Source organism: Mobula birostris, chromosome 13, assembly GCF_030028105.1.
Source record: "Mobula birostris isolate sMobBir1 chromosome 13, sMobBir1.hap1, whole genome shotgun sequence".
Lineage (NCBI taxonomy): Eukaryota > Metazoa > Chordata > Chondrichthyes > Myliobatiformes > Myliobatidae > Mobula > Mobula birostris.
In genome coordinates this window covers 572,437-599,762 of record NC_092382.1, presented here as the reverse complement: position 1 = coordinate 599,762, position 27,326 = coordinate 572,437, and the positions used below count along the sequence as shown (strand labels likewise).

General features: G+C 46.1%; 1 protein-coding gene and 1 non-coding gene across 2 annotated transcripts in view; both read left to right on the top strand.

The window, feature by feature from the left end:
• Window positions 1-20,692, top strand: part of LOC140208185 (uncharacterized) — a 63,832-nt gene extending 43,140 nt beyond the window's left edge. Inside the window, 1 exon segment of the mRNA XM_072276674.1 lies at window positions 17,967-20,692. Within this exon segment, the coding sequence (XP_072132775.1) occupies window positions 17,967-20,179 (2,213 nt within the window). The 3' untranslated portion in view covers window positions 20,180-20,692.
• LOC140208783 (U2 spliceosomal RNA) lies at window positions 2,369-2,559 on the top strand. Its single transcript, XR_011888938.1, has one exon. It is a non-coding gene; the product is annotated as a U2 spliceosomal RNA (small nuclear RNA).
• Window positions 20,693-27,326: the final 6,634 nt, after the last annotated feature.

Below are 27,326 nucleotides of genomic sequence, written 5' to 3'. Positions count from 1 at the left end.
GAGCTCCACACGGGAGCTGGAAACAGCATCAATGACGTCATCAATGTGGTGGAGAAAGTTTTACCTGTCTACCTTTGAACGCTCCAAAAACAGCCCAAAATTTTAAAACAACACCAAATTACTTCACTATACTCAATGCGGCACTAGCCAAAGGGCAGATTACAAATCATTTCCTTACTCAATGAGAAAGGTTCAATCTTCTTCCATGGTGTCAGGTAGTTTCTTTGCATCCCAATCGCAGTACTCTTGGCAACTCACAGCAGGCTGGCCCCAGGGTAACTCTGTAACCCAAAATCATAGTCATACTTTATTGATCCTGGGGGAAATTGGTTTTCATTACAGTTGCACCATAAATAATAATAAAACCATAAATAGTTAAATAGTAATATGTAAATTATGCGAGGAAATAAGTCCAGGACCAGCCTATTGGTTCAGGGTGTCTGACCCTCCAGGGGAGGAGTTGTAAAGTTTGATGGCCACAGGCAGGAATGACGCTCTGTACTGCATCTCGGTGGAATGAGTCTCTGGCTGAATGTACTCCTGTGCCCAACCAGTACATCATGTAGTGGATGGGAGACATTGTCCAAGATAGCATGCAACTTGGACAGCATCCTCTCTTCAGACACCACCGTCAGAGAGTCCAGTTCCATCCCCACAACATCACTGGCCTTACGAATGAGTTTGTTGATTCTGTTCACACAAACTAATCTGCAGATGCTGGGGTTGTTGATTCTGTCGGTGTCTGCTACCCTCAGCCTGCTGCCTCAGAACACAACAGCAAACATGATAGCACTGGCCACCATAGACCCGTAGAACATGCATCATAAAGACCTGTGGCTAGTACATTCTGCCCAGGAGATGTGCCCTGGCACTGAAGAGCAATCTCCCTGTTCAATCACAGCTACACTACCATTTAAAAGAAAATGATTAAAATAAATTTGAGAAACTTCAGCCTTGCAAACAGCCAAGCTTTAAAGTTCCCAAACCACAGCGGGAGAAAGGCAAAGAAGTCAGAATGTTACAGTGCTGGTTATTTAACATTCTGTAATCTACAACTTAGTATTCTTCTATCACACCAATAGTGTTGAACGAATAGGGTTCACTGCATAGGGTTATTGAAACGCTAATCTGTGGCTGGTCCTGCAAAAAAAAAATTGCTCCCCAGGGATGGACGAAAGGAACTGGGAGAATAATATAACGACGGAATGGCAATCTTTTGAAATAAAATAAGTGCTGGGAATACTTGCCACTTCAGTCAGCATTTTGCAGAGAAATAGAGCAAATGTGTCAGGTTAATGGCTCTTAGAACTGATGAAAGATCACTGCCATGATTAAGAATCACATCTGAATCATTAACTGCTTCTTTCTCTACAGAATGCTGCATTACCACCAAATCCTTTTCAGCATTTTATGCCTCTTTTCCCCAGATTTCCACCTTTTTTTTTCCTCCTTGGAGACGTAGTAAGTGATACAAGCCATAGGTTGGAGAATGTTGTTAAATGCTGGATGGAGCTGGACAAACTTAGGCAAATACGGAATGTTCATAATTACTTCCGGTATTTGGCTGGTGGGATACGGCAGAAAGGCCTTCGGATGTCAGGAAAGTAGTATACCCACATTCTCCCGATTATCTCCGATTTCTTAATGGAACCAGTTCTGGTCAACAAGCTTTCTTTACCAATGAAGTCCAGCCGGACGGTTAGATTATTTTCTGTGGAAATAATCCATTGACTGCAATGCCGTTATTTGCCACATGCCAGCTCACACTTAAATATTGTCCGAGTTGCAACCCTACCCCCTCCCTTTCATCCGACTCTATCCCGTCCCTCTCCCCGACCAACTCAACTACTCATCGTCCCCCATCAAACGACCTCACTTACCCCATTTACAACCCTCTCCTTCTTCGCAATCCCCAGCCATCGCTTCCACCCGATGTTCCTAGCCACCCTCCTCCCGTTTCCGGAGGACCCCCTCCCCAATCACCTGCCCCGCCAGGCTCGCCAAACGACCCGGCCGCAACTTCGCTTCTCTCGCTGCAACGCCTTCCGTAAACGTCATCACGCTTGCAATGACATCAGACGCTAGGGGGCGGGCAGAACAGCTGAGAGGAGGAGTTTGCATACAAACCAGGGCCGCCTCTCTCATTTGGTTGGCGGAATATCCGCTATTTTACATGATCAGCTGTATTCCGAAAGAGATTTCGCGACAAGGGAGAAAAATACAACTTATGTCAAAGACTGAGCGAAATTACACCAAACCTACTTCAAAAGTTGAAGAGAGGTAGGATAAATCGGTGTCCTGTAGACAGTCGGTCCAACTTAATAGAGGGAAGACTAGCAAGATCCGAAAGGGTCCGGAGATTTGTGGTATCGCTTCTCGGCCTTTTGGCTAAGATCAAGTATAGTATCTGTTCTTATCAGTTTAATATCTGATACGTCCCTTATCAGGGGACCATATATTAAATTGATTTTTGGAACAGGGAGATGGAGTAGGGGCTTGCTCCGTCCACTCCGCGCATCGATCCGGTATTGCAGTGCTTCCGGGAACGGTGCACCTCCCCTCGGGGAAACTAAGAACAAATGAAAAATAGAATCTGGTTGTCTCCATGCTTCCTGTTTCTGCCTCGTACTTTTCGCAGGCTACATTTGTTTTTAATGAGGGGACACAGCAGCTCAAAGGCAACCATGGGAAAATGGCAACAGAAACAGCACGCACACAATTTACAGCAGTCGTGGATAAAGTCAGGTCGGCAGTAAAACACACGCAGACGATTGATAACGAACGTGGGAATAAAGTACACACACACACATCCAAGGGAAAAGTCAATACGATGCCCGAGCCCCTTCACTGTACAGGCACGGCTCAATGCTATCAGGGACAATCACCAACCCTATTCAATGCACAGCTTACCAACAATTTCCTCCAGCGCTGTTCCACGGTTCTCAGCCTGGAATGAAGCAGAGTGGTCCCTCGGAAATGGCAAAGAGAGCGTCCAGCCCTTCTCATGCAGGAAGGCTGAAGTGCCCGGCCCAGGTAATTCACAGGAACGCTAACGGCTCGGTGCCGGCAGGGTTAAGCTGATTACAAGGCCGGTGGTTAGGTGTGCAGTGATGGGCGAGGAGGGGTCAATCCTTGATTGGCAGGGGGCGTGTCTTCTGACCAGGCGTGGGCGGTGCTGTCACGTGACAGTCAGCACAGTCCACCCCTCGGCAGCCTCGCCACTCGCCAGGCGTTACCGCAGTGAAAAGGAAAGGAATACATCTTACTCTATTTATAAGGTGAACGCTATATCTGACTATACAGAACTAAAGTAAGACAGACGTGCTCATAAAAATTTGGCAGACAACATAATATACACACAGCGATGATAAATAACGAGAATGAGTGCAATCGCCCAGTTGCCCACCACCCCACCGCCACAAAGCTCCTTCCACAGGGTGCAGAGGTCAGGGTTGGGGATCCATGTCCATGTACAGCTGCCTGCGCGTAAAACGGGGAGGGCTCGTCTCCAGCCCTTGCCTCTGCCCCCACTACATCTATTCAAGGAGGGTGATACCATCCCGCACGGTCCTCCCGTTAGCTGGTGTCATGAGGGGCAGGATCACTGACTATATCGGGGTGCGCGGTGCTGACCAGGTATCCTGCGACGGTACCGGTCACCCGGGTGTTTTATAAAAAATTACGGTCGCAGGCTCCCTGGTAGATGCCGTTGACCAGCGCCCACTCTCTAACAACCCGGGTGCCCTGACTGACCGTACCCCATTGCGGGCGCCGGTGTAGATCCCACTCCAGGAGGGTGGGGTATCGGACCCTCACAGCGGTCACCACCCGATCCCACAGGGTAGAGCCTACCCGGATCTTCGGCTGCGGCGCCCGTGGGGCGTTGTTGATCAGACAGGCTCCCCGGGGCGCTCGCCTCTTAATGAGAGAGGCTCATGTTGGGGCCCCCCTCATCCCACAGCCGGAGCAGCCCCGCGGCCAGGTGCTCGCAACGTGGGTCCAACTGCTCGGGCCAGTCCACCGGTTTACCGTGGTCCGCCAGGCCTCAAATCCCTCTCTCGTCGGTCCAGCCGGGAATCCTACGCTCGGTGCCTGTACTGGCCATTTTGCCCCTGTTCCAGAACACTTTCCCCACGCAGCGCCAGTGAGGAAACAGATTCTGCAGGTCTCAAAGTCAAGGGCTCTGGGCGCACAGTCTGGGTAGTGAAGGATTTTATTTACAGAAGGCAAACAGGGGAAAATGGCAACGGAAGCAACACGCGCACAACTTACAGTAGTCGGATCAGCAATAAATCACATTAAATCGCGTGGGGACAAAGTATACAACCACCCTTGACTTTGTGCAGGCGCGGCTCTTCTGCTTAGGGACAATATCCACACACCCAACCCTATTCAAAGCACAACTCACGGACAGCAGGGTGGTCCCTCGGAGGCAGCACAAAAGAGAGAGGGTCACGCACACGTGGGCTGCTTTATAGGTCTGGAAGGTCCAGCCCAGGTGATTCACAGGGAAGCCAATGGCTCGGTGCCAGCAGGGTTAAACTGATTACAAAGGCCAATTACCCGAGGCCAAGTACAAGGCTAATTAACGAGGCCAATGGTGAGGTGTGCATTGAGGGGCCAGGCGGGGTCAAACCTTGATTGGCAGGTGACGTGTTTCCGGCCAGGTAAATGGGCAGAGCAGTCACGTGACGGTCCCGACACACCCCCCCCCCCCCCCCGAGTCCAGATGCCAACTGCGTTTCATTGGCTTTGTATCTGGAGTCGGCACAATGACAAAGCTGCGTCCGGTCTGATCTAATCACTCAATTCAGACCCAAACAGGAAATGTGCAGGTTTCATTTAAATCCGTCCATGTGTATGAACACTAATTACTATTCACATTCCTCCGGCCTCACTGGACAGGAAACATCAGGTGAGAAACAGCAGGAGGTGGCCATTCAGCCCCTCTAACCATCAACAAGATGACGGCTGCTCTCCCATCTCAGCCACATGTTTCTGCCCGATCCTCATTTCCTCGATCCCTTCGGTCTCCACACATCTGCCGGCCTCTGTTTTATGTGAGGACGATCACCGAGTCTTCACCACCCTCTGTGGTGGGGATTTACAGACATTCACCACCCTCGGAGTGGAGACATTTCCCCTCATCTCAGTCCCGGACAGTCCATCCCCTTTTTCAGAGACTGGGATCCCTGGTTCAGCCGGTAATGATGTTGTGCATTTCAATGTGTTCACCTCTCAGTCCTCGATTCTCTAAATGAAAGGGTTATCACATTTGATCTTTCTTCATATGATGACCCCACCACTCCAGGGATCAGTCTGGTGAATCTTCATTGCACTCTCTATAACAAATGCTCTCTAACCTCTTTGTTAATCCTCTATGGAATTAATTTCCATCTTCTGCAGCCCCGTGTTGCCCCAACCACTCACCTCCCACCCCCGTCACTATTTCCACCTTCCCACCTCCCCCTCACCTGGATCCACCTCTCACTCCCCAGCTCTTGCCCCATCCCCACCCCTCACCTCTTTTCTCGGACTATTTCCCGTCCACTCTCAGTCCAGAGGGAGGGTCTCGGCCCGAAATGTTGACGGTCCATTTCCCTCCACAGATGCTGCCCGACCCACTGAGTTCCTCCGGCAGTTTGTTCTTTGGTCTGTGTGACCCGTGTTAGTGTGGGGAGCGGGATTTTACACCATATTCCCGGTACAGTCTCAACAAAACACAAATAATTGTCACTTTGCCCGGACCATCGGCCCCGCTTGCAGGGCAACAGTCTGCCGGTGTTTGCCCCCCAATGTGGTGAATCGCCACCACCGTGGGCTCAGACATTTCCACAGATGAGCCCCTCCTGTCCCCACCGGGACAAACATCCTGTCCGCCCCCTCTCTCACCGTCTTCATCCTCTCCCTCCCCGGGGAACCGGCATCAAACCGACGGGCCGAGCGGTCTCCTCCTACCTCTCAGCGACACATCAGACTCCGGCCGCAGGAGACGCTTCACAAACGCCCCAACTTCCCTCGGAGGGAAATGGAAATAAATCAGAAAGCGGACATTTACTTTGACGGTTGTCCCGCCGTGACGGAAAGTTCGGGAGACGGAGTCAGCGGGGGTAACGCCCTCTCGGCTGGTCCGCCTCCACTATTGGTTGGAAGCAATGATTGACATTGCTTCCTACCAATGGGAATACAGCAGCGCGTGACTCCTCTGTTGACAGCGCTGAGGAAGGGGCTGGTCACGTGATTAGTAGCCCAGCCGTTAAACCGACCAAGCTCGAGCTCACCAGCGCATGGGTGGCGTAGACACCGCGCACGTGACGGCAGATTCCCGTGTGGGGAGCCCATGTGTGACGTCAGGCGTGTGGGTGCGCCTGTGTGACGTCACCTGTGGGGGAGCGTTCGTATTTAGAAACACCTGAATGGACGTTTCTGATGATTTCGGTGGGACAACAACATTAATCACGGGTTTCATCACTGAATCCAGTGTTGTGAGATGTAAAGTCCCCTGTTATGTGTCCGGCTGTGCCGTGTTGTTGGTGGAGTGGGCAGCCTGGTGTTTGTCTCGATTCGGGTCACAACACCAGAATTGCCAGCGGGGTCCACACACAGTGTATTAGTCAACAGAAAACCTCTCGTCCCTGCGGTCTCTGTCTCCTGGTAAACTCAACACCCTGACAATGTGGACCAGAGACACCCCTTCCTCTCAGAGTCAGGGGATCACTCAGACAGCTGATCGCTGAGAGGAATTATATTTATTGGTCATTAAAGTTCACCCAGATTGGTGTGGACGGATTTGATGTGGAGTTCGGGGTGTCACAGTGAAAGGGCCGGACGGCCGAACTCTCTCCGTTGTCCAAACATCTTTCCAGGTGAGGCGACACTGCACCTGTGAATCTGTGAATATATATATGAATAGGGCTTCTTACAATGTCAAGCACTAAACCAAGATGAAAGAAATTTATGAATTCCAGAGCTCCACAGAAATGTAGTGATAGTTAAGACATTAACAAGATTATAGCCTATCACTGCATTTCAGTGTGTAACTGGTACAATAAAACATATAATACTTAATTTAATAATATGACACGGTTGCACTCACTAATTATCACAAAATATAATTAGCAAATAAAGTAACGTTGTTTGCTTAGAAGCCATAGGGTTGTTGGTGAAAAAATTTAACTTTTGTATTAGCGAGTTCTATGTCAATGCATCGGATGACAGATTTACGAGTGAAGTCGAATATTGAAAGGAAAGGACAGAGAGGTCGTGGAGGGCTATCATCTCGTTATCACAACGCCATAAATACAACTTAAGTATACCAACGATGGGCTTGCTCTGCGGCTTGAGATACTAAACAGAAGAACGGCACTTTATTCACAAAATCCTCATAGCCCACAGTGACTGTGCACTGATCCCAGCAATGGAACCCGCCACTGCAGCCCCACAGTGCACTGTGTACAGATTGCAAAACTACGAAATTGTATGTGAATAGCCTCCCCTCCCCCAACTCCGCTCTTTCTGCGTCACCAGCAGACTGGGACATCTCACGTCTCACTGCCTCCGCCAGGCCATTAAACTGTGAAGAACTGTGGTCAGGGACTGATTTCTGGGGTACTCTAAACGCTACCTCCTTCCGGTCTGAAAACAACCCACTCATCCGACCACACACAACCGGCAGTTTATCGATCTCCAAAGAGAAAACCTAATCAGGTACTCCTGAGGGTCAATACCATTGCTGGCTCCTAGTTTACCACCGTCAAATGCCAGGAGGGACATAATAATCAGAAAGTCTCCAGTCACAGCCGTGTAAATAAAATGTGATCTTAGTAGGTGTGTGGCACATGCTCAGAATGCAAAGGAGACAGACAAACTGAGCCAAGTCACAGACTGAGGAAGGGGAGGAATGATCCATTTTGATACCGAGAGGGAAGCAGAACGTTTCTTATTGTGCCTGATGCCGGAACTGTAGCTAGTTAGAAGATGAAATCTTGTTCCTCCAAATTGTTTTGAGTTGTGACAGTGTTTTACCAGAAGGCACCATGGAGACTAAAATTATCTCAGTTGAAATGTCCTTCACCCACTGACGTGCTTTGTAAACTTTTAGCAGTGTAGAAAAGTCAAAGGATTTGTGTATGGGAATCACAGCCACAACAGGTACTTACTGTCTCTAGTGAGTTCACAATAAATAGAGGCCACATTTCTGTCGAGAGTGAGCAAAGAGTTTTACTCAATCTTCACAGCTGCTGCAACACCAGAAACTTCACATCAGGGAGGAAGTTCAAATTAGCTCCGTGTTAAATGTTTAACCATCACGGTGACTGAAGGCAGCTGCAGGTTCATGAGGGACTGTTACTGTCAGAATCTGCAGTTCTTGCGGCTGCTCATCGCACCCAGGACTGAACCCTGGTCACTGAGCATTGGAGGAGTTCGTTCTGCTGATAATTAGCCTGAAAGTAGACTGATGTTTAATGTTGTGGATCTGTGAAAGATAAATCGGTTCTGTATCAAATCCCGTGTCTCAGGTACTTACTGTCTCTACCACACTCACAATGTACACGAGAGAGGCCACTCGGCCCATCTGGTCCCTGCCCATGTTTCTGTTCCATATCAGTATTTTAAAATCCATCCCTGCCGTTCCCCTCTCACTCTCCCTGTGATGACAGGTTGCAGCTAGTCACCACTCCGTGGGATAGCAGACTTCCCTTGAATTTCATAGAATCATAGAAATCAATAGCACAGTACAGGCTGTTCGGCCCACAGTGTTGTGCCGACCATGTAACCTACTCTCCAAAGAGCCTAGAATTACCGTCGCACATAGCCCTCTATTTTTCTAAGCTCCACGTACCTATCTATTCTCTTTATAGACTCAATTGCATCCGCCTCCACCACCATCACCGGCAGTGCATTCCATACGCCCACCGCTCTGACTTCTGTCTTGCAAATACTTTCAAACACCTTAACGCTCTGCCCCCGAGTGTTCGCCATTTCAGTCCAGGGAAAAAGCAACTGGCTATTCCACGACCAATGCCTCTCATGATTTTATACACCTGTACGAATTCCCTGCATGATTTTCTCCAGTTTGAATCAGATGATGAGCTCACTGTAGCTTTGACATTCCTCAGGACTCTGGACTAAGGGGGTTAAATTCCTTCTCCGCTGCTCTTTTCAACATTTCGTGTCATTTTCAGTAATTACAAAGACAGTTGGGTTGTTGCAATGCGCCTGTGAAGTCCGACAGCAGACTAGCGAGTGAATGTTCGATGGAGCAGAGTCAGAAACTAGAGTTGGCATCCTGAGTCAGGGCTTTGGGGCTCCAAAAGGAAATGGGGCCTATCATTTACAAGGACGAGGAGGAAGTGAATCAGACCGGCAGCATGTGGCTACAAATGAAGGATCAGAAACATCTGGAAACTGGTTAACTGAAAAAAGTGTGGTTAAATTCTGCAAATTACTGGTGGAAATCAACAGATCAGACAGCAAATGTGGAGAGGAATAAATAGACAATGATTAGGCCGAGCTCCTTCAGAATGCCTAGACTGTGTGCTCCTCTGCTTAGTTGCTGCCTGAACTGCAGAGTTGCTTCAGCATTTTGTGTGTGTGCGTCTCTGCATTTCCAGTAACAGCAGAACCCCTTGTGTTTTATATCTATATTTTTAAGAGGATTGTACTTTGGCATTAGATACATGTTGATATTGAGTATATTGTTTACGGGAGCCGCTTTCTGCGTTAAAACAGTTGCTGAGTATTCTATATACACAAAAAAACTGAGGTGGACAAGGAACTAGTGCTTGCAGAAACTATTAATGGCACCGGGATTACCCATAAGGGCCTGCGTTAAAAATTTCGCCGGCGCTGAAGCATTGATCAAATGCGCAGGCGTCAAGGTTGATGACGTTGGTGAATATCACGCATGCGCGTAGTACACAAAGGCCTCGGGATCACGGCTCCAGGATCGGGCGCAGGTAAGCGAGAATCTCGGGGCGATGCTGTGACTCCGGACTCCGTGACCCGCAATCCCGGGACAGTCCTGCTCTCTTCCCTCTCTCTCAGCCCCACCATCCGTACACGGGCCCCGGGGAGCTTCCGGCTGATGAGGGAATGGGAACCGATGGGTCTCTCAGACAGAGCTGAGCTCCAGCTGTCTAAATGCAAGGATCGGGAACTCGGAGAAAGGGAACAAAATCTTTTACATCAGCTGTTGTGAAAATCACCTTTGTTCTGCCTCCAGTCACAAACAAGAGAAAATCTGCAGATGCTGGAAATCCGAGCAACACACACAAATTGCTGGAGGAACTCAGCATTAGTACTCTTTTCCATAGATGCTGCCTGGCCTGCTGAGTTCCCCCAGCATTTTGTGTCTGTTGCTGGTTCCACCCCCTCTTGTTCTGGACTTTCTACCCGTGAGAACATGTTTTGTCCCACTCTCTCTGGGTACATAATGATATCAAACACCTTTGCCCTGGGCAACAAGTAGCTTTCACATCACAAACGTGCCAGACTCCAATGAGACAGACTACTGCCCTTCCCTTCATATTCATTGGCATTGCCATCACTGAGTTCACCACCGTCAGTCACCTGGGGGAGGGTTCAGGGGAAATATTTATATACAATACAGAAACTGGTGTTACCTGTGTGTATTGTGGTGATGCAAAAGTTGCTGGAGAATTTACAAGTGGGACGAAGTGGTGTGATATTTGGAATTCTGACTTTTTAAAGTGTCATTTAGCAAGAGAAACACATATGGACAATGTGCAAAAGCTCTGGTGGGAAAATCCTTTATTACCCGTTACAGGCCTGCTACATAAATTGTGAGAGAGTGTAGATGAACTCGATCGAACCCAGAGGAGATCAAAGTTCTTACTGACAGTGATTTGCTGGCTGTTGAAATAAATACCTCGCTATATAAAATTCATTATGCACATGTCACTGGTTAAAAGAATGCACAGTATAAGCTTTATGTGCACACTGGTCATTACAAATTAGAGGGGACATTGGTGGGAAGGTGGGGAGACCTCCAGTGTCCCTGATGCCCTCACCTACAAGATGTGCATCCAGCTGCAGCTTGTAACCCTGCACTTTACGGAGTTGGAACTTGAAATGGATGAATTCCGGATCATCCAGGAGTCGGAGGGGGTGATAGATATGACATGAAGAGAGGTGAGTTACACCCAAGGTGCAGGACACAGGAAACTGGGTGAGAGTCAGGAAGGGGAATGAGGTTAAATAGCCATCGCAGAGTACTCTTGCTGCCATCCCACGCAACAGCAGGTGGACCACTTTAGAAACTGTTGGGGGGATTACCTGGCAGAGGAAAGTCAAAGGGCTGATAGGGGATTCGGTATTTAGCGGAACAGAACAAGAGGGGACTGATATCCTAGTGGTAATGCTTCTAGTGTGGGGTGAGGGGTGATGAGGTTAAAATAAGTTGTAGGGGGAATGGGAACCAGAATGACAGAACAGATAGTGGAGAGATTGAATTGAATTGACTTTATTACATACATTCTTCCTATACATGAGGAGTAGAAATCTTTGTTACTTTTATGTCTAAATGTGCAATGTGTAATTTATAGTAATATATAATAAATAGTTTGTACATAGGACAGTCAATATAACATAGAAATGCAATTGTATCAGCATGAATTAATCAGTCTGATGGCCTGGTGGAAGATGATGTCCCGGAGCCTGCTGGTCCTTTTGCTGTGGTACCGTTTCCTGGATGGTAGCAGCAGGAACAGTTTGTGGTTGTGGTGAATTGCGTCCCCAATATCCTTCGGGCCCTTTTACACACCTGTCTCTGTAAATGTCCTGAATAGTGGGAAGTTCACATCTACAGATGTGCTGGGCTATCTGCACCACTCTCTGCAGGTTCCTGTGATTAAAGGAAGTACAGTTCCCATACCAGGCAGTGATGCAGCCAGTCAGGATGCTCTCAATTGTGTCCCTGTAGAAAGTTCTTAGGATTTGGGGCCTTATCCCAAACTTCTTCAACCGTCTGAGGTGAAAGAGGTGCTGTTGTGCTCGTTTCACAACACAGCCGGTATGTACAGATCACGTAAGATCCTTGGTGATGTTTATGCCGAGGAACTTAAAGCAGTTCACCCTCTCAACCCCAGATCCATTGATTTCAATAGGGGTTAGCCTGTCTCCATTCCTCCTGTCATCCACAATCAGCTCCTTTGTTTTTGTGACAATGAGCGAGAGGTTGTTTTCTTGACACCAGTCAGATGTTGTTCAGACCTCAGATAGGTTCAGCAATCAAATGGTTGAGCATGGTGTGATGAATGTAGTGAGCTGTGTATATCACAATGCAAGAAGCATCGCAGGAAAGCCAGATGAGCGCAGGACAGGGAATTATGATATTGTAGCCATTATTGGGACTTGGTTGCACCGAACAGTCTGAGGGATTTAGAGGAACCAATTTGTAGAGAGATGGCAGACCATGCCAAGAAACAAAGGTTGATTCAGTAAGTGATTTTATCTTTCCATATATTGACTGGGACTCCCATACTGTAAAAGGACTAGATGGGGTAGAGTTTGTCAAATGTGCCCTTAATCAGTAATTAGAATTCCTGATGTAGAAGTGTGCAATAAGCTGTTAGGAAATGATCCAGGGCTGGTGACAGAAATTAGTGATCATAATGCCATGAGATTCAAAGTAAGTATGGGAAAAGAGAGGTCTGGACCACGGGTTGAGGTTCTAAATTGGAGAAAGGTCAATTTTGATGGTATCAGAAAGGATCTGACAAGTGTGGTTTGGGACAGGCTGTTTTCTGGCAAAGGAGTACTTGGTAAGTGGGAGGCCTTCAGAAGTGAAGTTTTGAGGGTGCCTAGTTTGTATATGCCTGCCAAAATAAAAGTTGAAAGGTAACTGATGCAGGGAACCTTGGTTTTCAAGAGATATTGAGGCCCCGGATATTTTGTTCCCCTAAATGCCTGAGACTGTTGGGTGCCACCAAGACTCATTAATGACTACAATGTCATAATTCCACACCCTATGCTCAGCTGACTTTTTTTTACTCATCTTCTGTTGGTTTCTAAAAGCTTCCTAATAGTTTTTGCTCCTTTGTTTACCCTCTCTTTGGCTTTTATGTTGGCTTTGGCTTCTCATTTCATCCACAGTTGTGTCCTCCTGTCTTTCCAATGCTTCCACTTCTTTGGGATGTATCTATCACTCAGCTCCTGAATTGCTCCCAGAAACTCCAGCCATTGCTGCTTCATTCTCTCTCCTACCTTTTCCCTTCCAAACAAGTTTGGCCAGCTTCTCTGTCACAGAAACATGGAGGACTTCCGTACAGAAACAGGCTATTTGGCCCATCTAGTTAATGCCGAAAAAACATTTAATCTATAACACAACTATCTGCACCGGGACCATCGCCCTCCATACCCCTGTCATCCAGGCTCCCAAACAAACTTCTCTTATTTGTGAAAAAGAGCTCATATTCACCACTTGTGCTGACATCTCATTCCATACTCTCACGAGCTTTTCCACATGTTCCCATTAAATTTTCACCTTCCCTACGTACCCATGACCTCTGGTTGTCATCCCACCCAACCTCAGTGGAAAAAGCTGCTTGCATTCACCCGATCTATACCCTCATAATTTTGTATACTTCCAACAAATCCTAAAAGCAATGTATAATTTCCTTGTTCATGATTAGAGCCTTTTTGAGGTGTATAAGATGATGAGGGGCATTGATCACGTGGATAGCCAGAGGTTTTTCCCCAAGGTTGAAATGGCTAACATGAGGGAGCATAGTTTTAAGGTGCTTGGAAATAGATACTGGGAGATGTCAGGGGTAAGTTTTATTACACAGAGAGTGGTGGGTGCGTGGAATGCACTGCCAGCAGTGGTGGTCGAGGCAGATACAAGATGGTCTATTAACAGCCTCTTTGATAGGTACATGGAGCTTAGCAAAATAGAGGTCTATGTACTGGGGAAATCTAGGCAGTTTCCAGAGTAAGTTACATGGTTGGCAGAATATTGTGGGCTGAATGGCCTAGAATATGCTGTAGATTTCTATGTTCTATGTTGAACAGCGAAATAACTTTGGCTATCCTACAATCCTCTGATAATCCCCTGTCACTAAGGATGATTTAATTATCTCTGCTAGGGCCCCGACAATTTTTGCACTTGCCTCCCATAGGGTTTGAGGGAGCACCTCATCATGCCCTGGAGATTTCTCCAGCCTAATCTGCCTCAGGATGGCAAACATCTCCTATTCTTTAATCCGTACAGGGTCCACGGTTTTAATGCCGCTTTTCCACACTCCCACAGACCCTGTGTCCATCTCCTGAGTAAATGGGATGAAAAATATATTTGAGATCTCCCCCATCTGCTTTGCTTCCACACGTGGATTGCAATTCTGGTCTTCCAGAGGACCAACTTTATGCCTTGCAATCCTTTTGCTCTTAAGCTATTTCCAGAATCCCTGAGGATGATCCTTCATCTTTTCTGTGAGGGGAATCTCATGCTTTCTTTTAGCCGTCCTGATTTACTTCTTATGTGTTCTCTTGCATTTCTTATACTCCATAAGAACCTACCTGCCTATCCCTGTTCTGCAACTCCATTTTGTGCTTCACCAAGGTCTCAATATCTCTTGAAAACCGAGGTTCTCTACAGTTTCTATCTTTACCTTTTATTCTGACAGGCACATACCCGCCTTGTACTTTCAAAATTTTGCTTTGAAGGCCTCCCATTTAATAAGCACACCTTTTCCATAAAGCAGCCTGTCCCAGTCCACAGTTGCCAGATCCTAGTATCTAAATTCCAGGTGTTGATCCATGCCCTGAACACATCCGCCTTTCCTACGCTGCTCCTTGTATTGAAATATACAGGGCTCAGCATATTCACTGCACCATGCTCAACTTTTTCATTCCTGACTTTGTCTGAGGTCTGAACAACAACTGTCTCCACAATCCTTCCACTATCTGTTCTGTTATTCAGGCTCCCATTCCCCCTGCAACTTTAGTTTAACCCCCCTTACCCCCACCTCCCACCATGCAGCTCTATCAGCCCTTTGTGCTTCATCTCCCAGATCAATAAAAAAGAGGTGCATACCAGGTACAGGCAGATAGGAACAAATGGGATACTTATGAGATACAGGAAATTCAAGTGAACACTTATGAAGGAAATAAAAGAAGGCATGAGGTTGCCCCAACGGACAAGGTGAAGGAGAATCCTCGGGGATTCTGCAGATATGTTCAGAGCAGAAAGATTGCAAAGGAATAAATTAATCCTCTGGAAGATCAGAATGGTAATCCATATGAGGAGACTAAATAGATGTGGGAGATTTTTTTCTGCATCAGAATTTACTCAGGAGATGGACACAGAGTCTATAGAAGTGAGGCAAAGCAGCATCAACTTCATGGACCCTGTACAGATTACAGAGGTGGAGGTGTTGGCTGTCTTAATGCAAATTAGCGTGGATAAATCCCCAGGGCCTGACAAGTTGTTCCCTGGGACTCTGTGGCAGACAGGTGCAGAAATTGTCGGGGCCCAAGCACAGATATTTAAATAATCGTTTGTGACAGGTGAGGTACTGGAGGATTGGAGAACAGCCAATGTTGTTCCGCTGTTCAAGAAAGGCTCTAAAAATAAACTAGAAATTATACGTTGGTGAGCCCATCAGTAGTGGGAAAGTTATTGGAATGTGTGTGCAGGAGCCAGATATAGAAGTATTTGGATTGATGTGGACTGATTAAGGATAGGCAGCATGGCTTTGTGCACGGTAGGTCATGTCTCACCAATCTTATAGAGTCTCTCGAGGGAGTTATCAGGAAAGTGGATGAAGGCAAGGCAGTGGATGTTGTCTACATGGACTTTAGCAAAAGCACTTGACAAAGTCTCATATGGGAGGCTGGTCAAGAAGGTTTAGTCACTCAGCAGTCAAGATGAGATAGTAAATTGGATGAGTCACTGTCTTTGGGAGAAGCCAGTGTGTGGCAGTAGATGGTTGCCTCTCTGACCGGAGGCCTGTGACTAGTGGTGTGCCACAGGGATCAGAGCTGGATCTGTTGTTCTTTGTCGTCTGTATCAGTAATCTGAATGTTAACATGGTTAGCTGGATCAGCAAATTTGTGGATGACACCAAGATTGGGGTGTAGTGGTCAGCGAGGAAGACTGTCATGGCTTGCAGTGCAATCTGGATCAGCTAGAATAATGGGTTAAGAAATGCAAAATGGAATTTAATGGAGACAAGTGTGAGGTGTTGCATTTTGATAGGACCTGGGTCTTACACAGGGAATGGTCGGGCACTGAGGGGTGCTGTAGAAGAAAGGGATCTGGGAATACATGTCCATAATTCACTGAAAGTGGTGTCACAGTTAAATAGGGACGGAAAGAAAGATTTTGTCATATTGGCCTTCATGAACCAAAGTACTGAGTACAGGAGATGGATGTTATGTTCACACTGCACAAGACATTGGTGAGGTCTAATTTGGAGTATTGTGTGCAGTTTTGGTCACCAACATGCAGGAAAGATGTAAAAGAGATTAAGAGAGTTCAGAGAAAATTCACAAGGATGTTGCCAGGTCTGGAGGACTTGGGTTATAAGGAAGGATTGAACAGGTCAGGACTTTATTCCTTGGAACATAGAAGATTGAGGGAAGATTTGATAGAGGAGTACCACTATTATGAGGGGTATAGATAGGGTAAATGCAAGCTGGCTTTTACTACTGAGATGGGGTGGGACGACAATCACACCATGAGTGTGGCCATGGGTTAAGGGTGAAAGGTGAAACGTTAAGGGGAACATGAGGGGAAACTTCTTCACACAGACAGTCATCTGGGTGTGGAATGAGCAGCCAGCACAAGTGGTGCATGCGAGCTCAATTTCAACATTTTAGAGGTTTGTAGAGGTTTGCACAGGTACCTGGATGGTAGGGGTATGGGAGTGGGTGGTTTAAATAGTTCAGCACAACCCAGATGGCCCAAAGGGCCTGTTTCTGTGTTGTAATTTTCGATGACTGTGACAAGAACCTGAAATAATACAAAAATTCACTCTAAGTTCTTTTAACAGCTGTGCAGACCAACCATTCATCTCAGCAGGAATTTTTTATATGGCGTTAAAACTGTGGCATTTTAAGTTAATAATACATAAAAGAAAATCCCAGATGCACGTCAAGAAAGACAATTTGCCTGATACTGTTTCAGTTACTGTGGGGCCAGGCACCCATGCTGCTCAGCAGGAACAGGGAGTAATACCAATGGAGCGAGTCAAACTGAGCCAAGGAACAAATTGGAGACGGCAGAAATGCCCCATTCTGATAGAGACAGGAAGAGCATCAGGGAATTGATGGTCATTCCAGATACCAGCACTGTGACCAGTCAGAAGATGATTTCTCTGTCCAACTTGGGTTGAACCTCAGTGTAACAGTGTGATACCAGATCAAACCTTGGCAACTCAAGCAATCTCATCTGAAATGTCCTACACCCACTGATGGATTTTGTAAATCTTTTTACAGGTTAAAAACGAGAAGGAATTTGTCTCCAGGAATCTCAAACACGACACGCCAGTTTTGCTGTCTCTGTCTAGACATTTAAGAAGTGGAGCAAGGGATTCAATCGACCATCCTTCCTGCTCAGACAGTGGGGAGGGATTCACTTGATCATCTGACAGACTGGCACACCGTCATTTTATACAGGAAAAAGGCTGTTCACCTGTTCAAACAGTGGGAATGGATTCACTCGGTCATCTCAATTGAAAGTACATCAGCAAGTTCACACTGGGCAAGGCCTTTCACCTGTTCTGTGTGTGAGAAAGGATTCAGTCAGTCGTCTCACCTGTGGACATACCAGTCAGTTCACACTGGGCAGGGGCTGGTCATCTGCTGAATTTCTGGGTAAGGATTCACTTAGTCATCTAACCTAATGTCTCACCAGCGAGTTCACACCGGGGAGTGGACGTTCACCTGCTCAGACTCTGGGAAGGGATTCACTCAGTCATCCCACCTATGGAGACACCAGCAAGTTCACACTGGGAAGAAGCCATTTACCTGCTCAGAATGTGGGAAGAGATTCGCTCGGTCATCGCACCTACAGAGTCATCAGCGAGTTCACACTGGGGAGAAGCCATTCACCTGCTCTGAATGTGGGAAAGGATTCACTCAGTCATCCCACCTACTGGCACACCAGTCAGTTCACACAGGAGATTGGCCATTCACCTGCTCAGACTGTGGGAAGGGATTCACTCACTCATCCAAACTACAGAGACATCAACAAGTTCACACTGGGGAGAAGCCGTTCTCTTGTTCAGAATGTGGGAACAGATTCACTCAGTCATCCAACCTACAGAGACATCAGCGAGTTCACACCGGGGAGAAACCGTTCACCTGCTCAGTCTGTGGGAAGAGGTTCACTCCGTCATCTCACCTACAGAGTCATCAGCGAGTTCACACTGGGGAGAGGCCATTCACCTGCTCTGAATGTGGGAAAGGATTCACTCAGTCATCCCACCTACAGAGTCATCAGCGAGTTCACACCAGGGAGAAGCCGTTCACCTGCTCTGTCTGTGGGAAGAGATTCACTCAGTTATCCCACCTACAGAGACATCAGCAAGATCACACTGGGGCGAAGCCGTTCACCTGCTCAGTATGTGGGAAAGGATTCACTCAGTCATCCACCCTACTGGTACATCAGCGAGTTCACACAGGAGAGAGGCCATTCACCTGCTCAGTCTGTGGGAAGGGATTCACTCAGTTATCCCACCTGCAGAGACATCAGCAAGATCACACTGGGGCGAAGCCGTTCACCTGCTCAGTATGTGGGAAAGGATTCACTCAGTCATCCCACCTACTGGCACACCAGTCAATTCACACTGGGGAGTGGCCATTCAGCTGCTCAGAATGTGGGAAAGGATTCAGTCAGTCATCCCACCTACTGGCACACCAGTCAGTTCACACTGGGGAGAAGCCGTTCACCTGCTCAGACTCTGGGAAGGGATTCACTCAGTCATCCAACCTACGGAGACACCAGCAAATTCACACTGGGAAGAAGTCGTTTACCTGCTCAGTCTGTGAGAAGAGATTCACTCACTCTTCCACCCTACTGGCACATCAGCGAGTTCACACTGGGGAGAAACCGTTCACCTGCTCAGTCTGTGGGAAGAGATTCACTCGGTCATCGCACCTACAGAGTCATCAGCGAGTTCACACTGGGGAGAAGCCATTCACCTGCTCCAAATGTGGGAAAGAATTCACTCAGTCATCCCACCTACTGGCACACCAGTCAGTTCACACAGGAGATTGGCCATTCACCTGCTCAGACTGTGGGAAGGGATTCACTCATTCATCCGAACTACAGAGACATCAACAAGTTCACACTGGGGAGAAGCCATTCTCTTGTTCAGAATGTGGGAACAGATTCACTCGGTCATCCAACCTACAGAGACATCAGCGAGTTCACACTGGGGAGAGGCTGTTCACCTGCTCAGACTGTGGGAAGAAGTTCACTCGGTCATCTCACCTACAGAGTCATCAGCGAGTTCACACTGGGGAGAAGCCATTCACCTGCTCCAAATGTGGGAAAGGATTCACTCAGTCATCCAACCTACAGAGTCATCAGCAAGTTCACACCGGGGAGAAGCCGTTCACCTGCTCTGTCTGTGGGAAGAGATTCACTCAGTTATCCTCCCTACAGAGCCACCAGCAAGTTCACACTGGGGAAAAGCCATTCACCTGCTCAGTCTGTGGGAAAGGATTCACTCAGTCATCCAACCTACAGAGACATCAACGAGTTCACACTAGGGAGAAGCCGTTCAACTGCTCAGTCTGTGGGAAGAGATTCACTCAGTTATCCTCCCTACAGAGTCATCAGCGAGTTCACACTGGGGAGAAGCCGTTCACCTGCTGCAAATGTGGGAAAGGATTCACTCAGTCATCCAACCTACAGAGACATCAACGAGTTCACACTAGGGAGAAGCCGTTCAACTGCTCAGAATGTGAGAAAGGATTCACTTGATCATCCACCCTACTGGTACATCAGCGAGTTCACACAGGAGAGAGGCCATTCACCTGCTCAGTCTGTGGGAAGGGATTCACTCAGTCATCCAACCTGCAGAGACATCAGCAAGATCACACTGGGGCAAAGCCGTTCACCTGCTCAGAATATGGGAAAGGATTCATTCAGTCATCCCAACTACTGGCACACCAGTCAGTTCACAATGGGGAGTGGCCGTTGTTATGAATCCCTAGGTTTCATTTTCTGTGGACTGTCATTTTGAGAGAGAGAGAGAGAGAGAGATTAAGAAGGTGAATCAGTCTGACTTTCAGCTTGTTTACATCGCTCACAGCTTGTTTAGTTTTATCCGAGGACACAGACACTCAGAGTCAGACGGAGATGAAGGAGGATAAATGGAAAGATCGAAACAAGGGAACTAGTGGCCAAGGGTCACTGTTTCGAACTTTCCTCTGCCCACAAGGCTGGGTTAATCATCGATTCAGCATACATCGAATGTGTGGTTGTCACCTCATTTGATCCACAGGAGTGGATCGAATTTGGGGTATCCTGTGAAGACCACTTATGTGTTAACCCTTGCCTGGGTGTGGTGTGGAAATTCACTTGAAGACGATACCCCTTGTGAAAAGTCACTTTTGGTGATAATTTGTATGTGGATTTGGAACGACGACAGATAAAATCTACAGCGACTGTTCTCTCGTTTTACCACCATGGATGCTGTGGAATTCAACGTTATTGCCTTCTCTCGACATTTACCCTGGATTACAAATACCTCTCTCTCCTCAACTATTCTGTGGTTGAACTGAACTTTCATAGTTTACCATCTCAAGACTCCAAGCCTTGTTTCCCCTGAGCTCAATAGTTTGGGAGTTATATTTACCCACATATATACACATAACACTGTTAACTTTTGTTTAGGACTCATTTCTAAAGCGTTACAGGGACAAAATTGGGGCCTGCATCCGATATAGGAAAAGATTTGGAGGCCTATTGATTAATTACCGATTTCATTGGAGAAATCCCTTTTGATTTATTTGTGTGTGGAAAATCAGCAGCAATGGATGTTGATAGATGTCTGGAAGCGCCAACCTCTGAGGCATTAAAGGACACCAGAAGGATTGAGTTGTTGAGTATTGCTAAAAGATTAAAACTTGCTAAGGTGAAATCAACAATGAGGAGGTCTCAGATGCAGAGGATAATAGCTGAACATTATGTATCTGAGGGTGTGTTTAAAGTGGAGGAGTTGGAGGTGTTTCCTGAAAGTAAACCTGGTGAGCTTGGGCTCCGGTACAAGTTAGCAAAATTAAAGATGGAGGCTGTGGAAAGGCAGAGGCAGGTTGAGGCTGGAGAGGCAGGAAAACAGAGAGAAGAGGCAGAAAAACTGGAAGGAAGCAGAAAGACAGAGGCTGTTTGAACTGGAAAAGATAGAGAGATTGCAGCAAAGGGGTCTAGCGTTAGACTCTGGTGATAAGTTTGAGGCCAGTCGGGAAGTTAAATTGGTGCCTCCATTTGACGAGGCAGAGGTTGATAAATACTTTCAGCATTTTGAGAAGGTTGCTCAGGGTTTAAAATGGCCAAAAGAGGGTTGACCTATTCTCTTACAAAGAGTAATTAAGGGGAATGCTCAGCAAGCCTATTCTGCTTTGACAGTTGATGAAGCAGCTGATTATAACATGGTGAAACAGGCTGTGCTCAAAGCTTACGAGTTGGTCCCAGAAGCATACAGGCAAAAGTTTAGAAATTTGAGGAAATCTGTGAACCGGACTAATATGGAATTTGCTTATGAGAAGTTTGTGTGTTTTGACCGCTGGTGCACTTATAAAAATGTAAATGATGATTTTAACAGCTTGAAAGAGTTGGTTTTAATTGAAGAATTCAAAATGTGCGTCCCTGATGACATAAAGATGTAATTAAATGAAAAGGATGCTGCCACTTTGCAGGAGTCTGCTAGATTAGCAGATAAGTTTGCTTTAACTCAAAAGGTTAAGTTCACCCAGAATAAGAGCTTCCAAAAGAGTAGCAGGGATAACCAGGGTAAACCAGAAATTAAAGCTGGGACTAGTGACGAGACTAAGGATGAAGGGAAGCAGTTGAAGGAGAAATATTCTGGTCTTCCTTGTTACTATTGTAAGAAAGCTGGTCATATGGTGGCTAATTGTTCTGTCCTGAAGAAGAAAAAGGAAAAGGAGGCAGTCCCACATGCCTGTGATCAGTATGTTGAAGCACCTATAAACCCACAGGGTTCTGAACTTTCTGCTGAGGCTCAGTTAAGGACTGAGAGGTCTGACTGAATCAAGAAAGGATTTGGTCATTTTATGTCAGATGGGTTTGTATTAGTAATGGAAGGGTCAACACCGGTACCAGTGAAAATTCTTCGAGATACTGGGACTTCTCAGTCACTTATATTAGTTCGGTGATGAGACTGACACTGGTGAGGTAAATCTTATTAAAGGCATTGGGGGCAGCATTGTTTCTGTGCCATTGCACAAGGTAACTTTACAGTCAGGGTTTGTTTCAGGACCTGTTAAGATTGGATTATGCTCCAGTTTACCAGTGGAAGATGTTACTTTGCTGTCAGGGAATGACCTGGCAGATGGTAAAGTTGTTCCTGCATTGCAGTTGACAACTAAGCCAACCACTGATGACCCACAGATGGATTTTAACATTTATCGCAGTAATTCGAAGTATGGCTAAAAAGTCTGCCAATGCAGACGGTTCTGTGCAGCATGATTCTGATACCCATGATAGCCAAAATCAGGTTGACCAGGATTCAGGTTATGATGACTTGTCAGGGACCTTTCAGCCTTCATTGTTTCAACAGGATTCAGGTAGTAAGTCTGATGAGAAAGATTTATCCCTGTCTAGGAAGGAATTTATAGCAGAACAGAACCGAGACCCTGAGATTGAAGCTTTATAAGAAACATTTCTCTCAGATGATGAGATTAAGAAAATGTCAGTAGGGTATTATCTCAAGGATGGAGTGTTAATGAGGAAGTGGAGGCCACCTGCTATACCTGCGAGTGAGGAATGGGCAATTGTTCACCAAATTGTAGTTCCTAAAGTTCATAGGACTGAAATTTTAACTTTGGCCCACAGTATGCCCTTAGGTGGCCATTATGGAGTGAATAAAACTGTAAACAGGATTATAAAGGAATTTTACTGGCCTAATTTGAGGAAAGATGTTGTGACCTTTTGCAGAACCTGTCACACTTGTCAAGTTGTGGGTAAACCTAATCAGGTTACCCCAGTGACCGCACTCCGGCCTATACCTGCATTCAGAGAACCCTGTTCCAAAGTTATAGTGGATTGTGTTGGCCCATTGCCAAAGACTAAAGCTGTCCATCAGTATTTGCTAACTATTATGTGTACTGCATCCAGATTCTCAGAGGCAATACCTCTCAGAAATATTAAAGCTAAAACTGGCGAAGGCTCTAACAAGTTTTTTACTTTATTTGGTTTGCCTTAAGAAATCCAGTCTGATCAAGGAAGTAGTTTTACATCTGGATTATTCCAGCAGCTAGTTTATGAACTGGGAGCGACACAAATTACATCGTCTGTGTACCATCTGGAATCACAAGGGGCTTTAGAAAGATTTAATTCTACTGTCAAAACAATGATTAAGACATACTGTGTTGAAAATGGAAAAGACTGGGATGAAGGAATACATTTGCTTTTGTTCACGGTAAAGGCTGATTTATACTTGTGCGTTCGGGATATGCCATATCCTACACCGTAGGCCCGATTTAATTTTTGTGTAGCCCTACGCCGTAGCGAGCATGCGTAGTTGTGTCTGCATCGCTATGCACTTCACCACCAAAACGCAAGTTGACGGTGGGGTTTCTCTGACACTGTTGAGCTTCTTCGTGAGAGACATGGACGAGGAAATGCATTTCAAATATTTTCCCATGTCGGCAGGTAGATTTGACGATTTGGTTTATTGTCTCCAACCATTTATTTCGCATCAGTGTACAGACATGGCGGAGAAAAGCAACCGGAAATGCGATGCTACCAAGCGGACCAATCACAGTTGTTGCGGTCTGCATCGCCGCAATGCGTGAGTTACTTTTTAGAGGAGGTGCACGTCACCCAACGGCGTAGGGTACAGCGAGGGTACGGCGTAGGGTACGTGGTGCCTACACCGTGGGTACGGCGTAGGGTACGTGATGCCTATGGCGTACACTTTACGCACAAGTATAAATCAGGCTTAAGAGAGTTGGTACAGGAGTCACTGGGCTTTAGTCCATTTGAACTTGTATTTGGTCATAGAGTGAGGGGACCTTTGACCTTTTTAAAGGAACAGTGGATTGATGGGGATGTACATGTTAACTTGTTAGACTATGTTTTGAAGTTCAAAAATAAACTATACCAAGCCTGTCATCTGGCAAGACAAAACTTGAAGATTTCTCAAAACAAAATGAAGTGTTGGTTTGATAAGCGGACCAAAACAAAAGAAAATACAAGGTGAGGGATAATGTGCTTGCCTTATCTCCAATGTTGACGAATCCACTTCAGGCGAAATTCAATGGACTGTATGAAATAGTCTCTCAAATTAATGATGTGAATTATGTTATTAAAACACACGACCGACGTAAACTAACACAGGTAGTACACATCAATATGATAAAGCCTTATTCTGACAAGCAGGCACCATTGGTGAGTGTTGTCAAACATATCAATCTGACAACCCTGAGAATGAAACAATTGACTCGTCTGAGACTTTTCACAAGCCAAACATGGTCCCAGTTAGGCTAACGAACTCGGTTGTTCTCGAAAACATTGACAACAAGTTGGCTCATCTGCAGCCAAAGCAACAACAACAGCTGAAGGAATTAATTCTGAATTTTAAAGATTTATTTCCCAATGTTCCCAAGCAAACCACGGTCGCAGTACATGACGTAGATATTGGTCAAGCCAAACCGATTAAACAACACCCATATCACATGAACGTAGAAAAGTGTAAAGTGGCTGAGCGAGAAATTGAATATATGCTGGAAAATAGTATTATTAGGTCTTCAACATCAGATTGGAGCTCACCCTGCGTTATTGTGCTCAAACCTGATGATAGTGTTAGATTTTGCACTGATTATAGGAAGGTAAATGCAGTAACAAAAACAGATGCCTATCCTATCCCTAGGGTGGATGATTGCATCGATAAGGTTGGAAAAGGTAATTTCTTACAAAGATTGATCTGTTGGAAGGGTATTGGTGTGTTCCATTGACAGACTGAGGTAGAGAAATTTCTGCATTTGTGACACCTTCTGGGTTGTATGAATACAATGTTTTGCTGTTTGGAATGAAATATGCTCCAGGAACATTCCAGAGAATGATTGATTCTGTAATTCAAGGGTTAGGACACACAGATGCCTATATTGATGACTTAGTCACAGGGAGTGACATTTGGGAAGAGCATATCTCTGTAGTAGAAAAGCTGTTTGACAGGCTTTCCAGGGCCAACCTTACAGTTGACTTAGCTAAGAGTGAATTTGGCCACGCCACTGTGATCTATCTTGGCTGTGTTGTAGGTCAAGGCAAGTTGGCTCCTGTGCAGGCAAAATCCAGGCCATTTCTGAAGTTCCTATTCTGACTGTGTGACGAAGGCCCGTCACTGATTACAGATGTCTCATGGCACACTCGGTAAAACACTCAAAGGGTCATCCACATACATTATTCCCCTCTGTTATTGTGGTGAGTGCAGGCGTCACAATAAATCAACAGTCACAATTTTACACTCATCCCCAGCAGTAATAGGTATGAAAAAAAGAAACACACTATGTCACAGTTTTATTATCTCAGGTCAATTTATTCATATTCATCTTTCCAATAAGTGTTTTGCCGAAGTGTCATGATAATCTGTCGTCTCTCTCCTCCACAGTCACTGGGTCTGAAACAGAGCTGCTGCATAGAGCTGTTTTATATAGAGGCAGCAGCAACCTGCACAGGTGTGCCGATGGTGGAGGATACCATCTTTACCTGGGACAAGGGTTATGTTACCTAATTACTCATCTTGTGGTAAAGTTTTGGGGTTTATACAAGTTACTTAACCGGGAAATGGTGAATCCTGTGATGAAGTCTATGTGTTTATTGTGAGAACTGGTGGTAGAGTTTCAGATTGTGTGAAATGGAAGATAATTGAGTTAATTAGCTTCAGGTTGGTCTAGGGGGATTGGCTTAGCTGTTGTAAGCCTCAGGTTACCAAGGCTTTGGGTTGTTTTTTTGTCTAGTCTGAGGGTGGCTGTTAACCAGACAGGTGACAATTGCAAGCTGTGTATACATATATAGTTTTTTTTTTAATTTCTTGTTTTGATGTGGACATCCAAGTTTTGTTTTTCCACTATTTTTGTAAATAAAAGCACCACAATCTATTTTTGCCACTCAAGCCATCTTGTTATTTTTCTTAGACAGTTGACCCACAGTTTTTGTGACAGACTGGTAAGAAGGCTCTTGGAAGGTTTCTGGGAATGGTTGGATATTATCGTAAGTTGTGTAAGAACTTTGCTGATATCGCTCTTCCTCTGACTAATCTCCTGAAGAAGGGTGAAAAGTTTGTTTGGACCGAGCCTTCTCAGGAAGCATTTGATCGATTGAAAGTTATTATTTGGGATTAGGCCAATCAATGTAGTGTCGTCAGCAAATTTAATTAACAGATTGGAGCTGTGGGTGGCGACACAAGTCATGGGTGCACAGAGAGTAAAGGAGGGGGCCAAGGAGACAACCCTGTGGGGCATGTGTGCTGAAAGTCAGAGAGACAGAGGTGAGGGAGCCCACTCTTACCACCTGCCGGAGATCTGACAGGAAGTCCAGGATCCAGCTACACAAGTCAGGGTGAAGGCCGAGGTCTCTGAGCTTCTTGTCGATACTTCACGCCTTCGTATGGCTAAAGCTCTGTCCATGACTGCAAGGAACTGCAGAGAACTTTGGTCTCATCTGGGAACATCATAGAAACAAGCCTCCCCTCTATGGACTCTTCCTACACTTTCCCTGCCTTGGGAAAGCAGGCCGTGTACTCAAAGATGCCCACAACTTTGGACATTATTGCTGCAAACCCAATACCCTATCAGGGAAGAGATACAAAAGCCTTAAAGAGCATACCACCAGGCTCATGGACAGCTTCCTGTCTGTGGTTGTAAACCAAATTAATGGTCTCCAGTCCAATAAAATGGACTGGACCTCACAATGTAACTCAACGTGACCCTGCCCCAAATGTCTATCTGCACTGCACTTCCTCTGCAGCCATAATGCTTTGTTACAGTTATTGTTTTGTCATATATTAGCTCAAAGTACTGTTGTAATGTATTGATCTGTGTGGATGGTAGGTCAGGCAAGATTTTCACTGTAGCTCAGTACGTGATGAGAATAAACAAATTCCCCATTTTAA